The sequence below is a fragment of the Mandrillus leucophaeus genome, unplaced genomic scaffold, assembly GCF_000951045.1.
Source record: "Mandrillus leucophaeus isolate KB7577 unplaced genomic scaffold, Mleu.le_1.0 Scaffold37, whole genome shotgun sequence".
NCBI lineage: Eukaryota > Metazoa > Chordata > Mammalia > Primates > Cercopithecidae > Mandrillus > Mandrillus leucophaeus.
In genome coordinates, this window is record NW_012103920.1 from 2,191,053 (window position 1) to 2,194,237 (window position 3,185).

At 51.7% G+C, this 3,185-nt stretch overlaps 1 protein-coding gene across 1 annotated transcript in view; it reads left to right on the plus strand.

The window, feature by feature from the left end:
• The window catches only part of PKD1L2 (polycystic kidney disease 1-like 2), a 139,916-nt gene that overhangs the window by 120,152 nt on the left and 16,579 nt on the right, over positions 1 to 3,185 (plus strand). Inside the window, exons 39-40 of the mRNA XM_011990120.1 lie at positions 928 to 1,242; positions 2,317 to 2,527. Of these exons, the coding sequence (XP_011845510.1) occupies positions 928 to 1,242; positions 2,317 to 2,527 (526 nt within the window). The remainder of the gene's footprint in view (positions 1 to 927; positions 1,243 to 2,316; positions 2,528 to 3,185) is intronic.

Sequence of the window (3,185 nt, forward strand, 5' to 3'; positions counted from 1 at the left end):
TGGAGTGCAGTGGTACGATCTCGGCTCACTGCAACCTCCGCCTCCCAGATTCATGCCATTCTCCTGCCTTAGCCTCCTGAGTAGCTGGGACTACAGGCACCCGCCACCACTAATTTTTATATTTTTAGTAGAGACGGAGTTTCGCCATGTTGGCCAGAATGGTCTGGATCTCTTGACCTTGTGATCCTCCAGCCACAGCCTCCCAAGTGCTGGGATTACAGGCATGAGCCACTGTGCCCAGCCTAAATTATTTAGTTTTAATTGTGGGAAATATACATAACATGAAATTTACCATTTTAACCACTTTTAAGTGTTTAGTGGCATTAGGTCCACTCACATCATTGTGCAACTGTCACTACCGTCTGTCTCCAGAAGGATGAACTCTTTTCATGTTGCAAAACTGCAGCCAGCCCGGTGCGGTGGCTCACACTTGTAATCCCAGCACTTTGGGAAGCAGAGGCGGGCAGATCACCTGAGGTCAGGAGTTCGAGACCAGCGTGGCCAACAAAGTGAAACCCCATCTCTGCTGAAAATACAAAAAGTAGCTGGATGTGGTGGCATACGTCTGTAATCCCAGCTACTCAGGGGGCTGAAGCAGGAGAATCGCTTGAACCCGGGAGGCGGAGGTTACATTGAGCCGAGATGGGGCCCACTGCACTCCAGCCTGGGCAGCAGAGTGAGATTCCATCTCAAAAAAAAAAAAAAAAAAAAAAAAGAATTTCCTGGGGTTTAAATACCTTCTAGAGGTTTCCATTGGTTAGTCGGTGTATGTCCTATGTAAATGAAGAGGTTAAAGTGGAGTTACAAAGTCATTTACTCGGGGTACACCCTATGTAAATGAAGAAGATATTTCCTGTCATAGCTGAAGTGTTTGCATTTTTTTCATTCTTAGGTTCCCTGCTTCCAGGCCCTATTATCCCACCTCAGTGGGTCTGTGCACAAGGCTGGGGAGAGGCCCAAGCACTCTGTGCATGGGAGCCAGAGCTGGGGGAGCCTCCCGCCAGAGGGCCCTCCAGGGTGGGGAGGGAGCAGCCCTGGGGATGGGGGCAGTCATGGCCACAACCTCACGTTCCTTTTCCAGGGCAAGCGCATGAGAAAGCAGACTTGGAGCTATTTCCGCAGCAAGTGGAACCTTCTGGAGCTGGCCATCATCCTGGCCAGCTGGAGTGCCCTGGCGGTGTTTGTGAAGAGGGCTGTCCTGGCTGAAAGGGATCTCCAGCGCTGCCGGAACCACAGGGAGGAGTAAGTGGCTGTCTCCTCAGCCCCCGGGCTCCCCATACTGGCCCCTCTTCCTACAGCTCCGTTTGAGGCCCATGGGTCAGAAGGAGGTTTTGGGATGCTGTGGACGCTCAGGGGATAAAGGGGCATGCCTAGCAGACATAACTCTAGCTGCCACCTAGATTCAGGTGTGGGGCCAGCTGCAAGTGAGTACGATTGGAAATGACTCAGACAAAATAGAACATCTTGTGCAAATCTTCCCAAAATATAGGGCCATGTGGCATCCTGCTTAGGCTCCTCTTGGCCTTTGGGGGAGGCCCTTTGCAAGTATTAGGGCCCCAGTAAGCTCACCTGTAATCCCAGCACTTTGGGAGGCCGAGGCAGGTGGATCACGAGGTCAGGAGTTCGAGACCAGCCTGGCCAACATAGTGAAACCCCGTCTGTACAAAAAATACAAAAATTAGCTGGGTGTGGTGGTGTGCACCTGTAATCCCAGCTACTGGGGAGGCTGAGGCAGGAGAATGACTTGAACCAAGGAGGCAGAGGTTGCAGTGAGCTGAGATCATGCAAGCCTAGATCAGCCCTAGGACCAATGGAAGGACACTAAGTGTCCACTATGTGGTAGGCAGGATGTATGCACCTGAGGAAACATCATCAGAATTGATGAAGGTCAGTGTTATCATCGCCTCATTTAACAAAGACATTGAGGGCAGGCACTTAGGGTGTTTTGTTTTCAGAGTCTGGCTTTGTCATCCAGGCTGGAGTGCAGTGGCGTGATCTCAGCTCACTGTAAACTTTGCCTCCTGGGTTCAAGCTATTCTTGTGCCTCAGCCTCCCGAGTACCTGGGATTACAGGTGTACACCGTAATTCCCAGCATCCTCCTCCTCCTCCTCCTTCTCATCATCATCATCACCGCCCTGGGGGAACTGGGACGCCTCTCTTTCCCAGACCTGTTTCTGGACCTGATAGCCTATGAGATGATGATAAAACTAATCCCACCTCCTGAAATGCCGATCAGTCTAATCTGGCATCCAGATGAGTTCCGGCTGAACTGCTCAAGGTCTCTGAGACGCAGCCATCCCATTCTGATCCCACAGAGGCATCAGCTTCAGTGACACAGCAGCAGCCGATGCCGCCCTTGGCTACATCATCGCCTTCCTGGTACTCCTGTCCACAGTGAAGCTTTGGCATCTGCTCAGGTTGAATCCCAAAATGAACATGATCACGGCAGCCCTACGCCGTGCCTGGGGCGACATTTCAGGCTTTATCATTGTCATCCTTACCATGCTCCTGGCTTACTCCATCGCAGTAAGTATCTGCTTTGGGACAAGCTTAGGGTGGGTCTCTGCAGAAGCCAAGGCTAATTGGTGGTGGGAAGTGGACAGTTAGGGTTAGGGAGACCCTGGGAACCCAAGGAAGGTGGTGGCTCTTCTGAGTACAGGGTCTCTTCGCTGTGAGCTCATGCACCAGTCATCTCAAATGGCAAAGGCTGGAGAGCTCAGGTGGGTAGGGTGAGGAGGTATAGGCTCTAGTGCTGAAATGCTCCAGGTTCAGGAAGAATTCCTTTCTACCTCTAGACCCCTCCTGGATGTGCCAGTTCTCCTGGCTTCCCAACTGGTCAGAAGGCACAGGGCTAACTCCTAGACACAGACACAGCACTGCTGCCATGCTGGGGGATGGATGGGGCCACCACGTCCTTGAGTTGGGGCAGAGGTGGGGACGTGAAGGTAGATACATCCACAGGCCTTGCCAGTGCTTGTTGTCCAAGATGTGACCCGTGAACTTGGGAGGGCCGATGCCACTTCACTCAGCACTTTAACAGTGAGAGCACATTGACAAGCATGGCCCTGTGTGACTAGAAAACATAAATGAAAACATGAAATTGTTTTGTTTTGTTTTGTTTCATTTTGTTCTTTTGAGACGGAGTCTTGTTCTGCTGCCCTGGTTGGAGTGCAGTGGCACGATC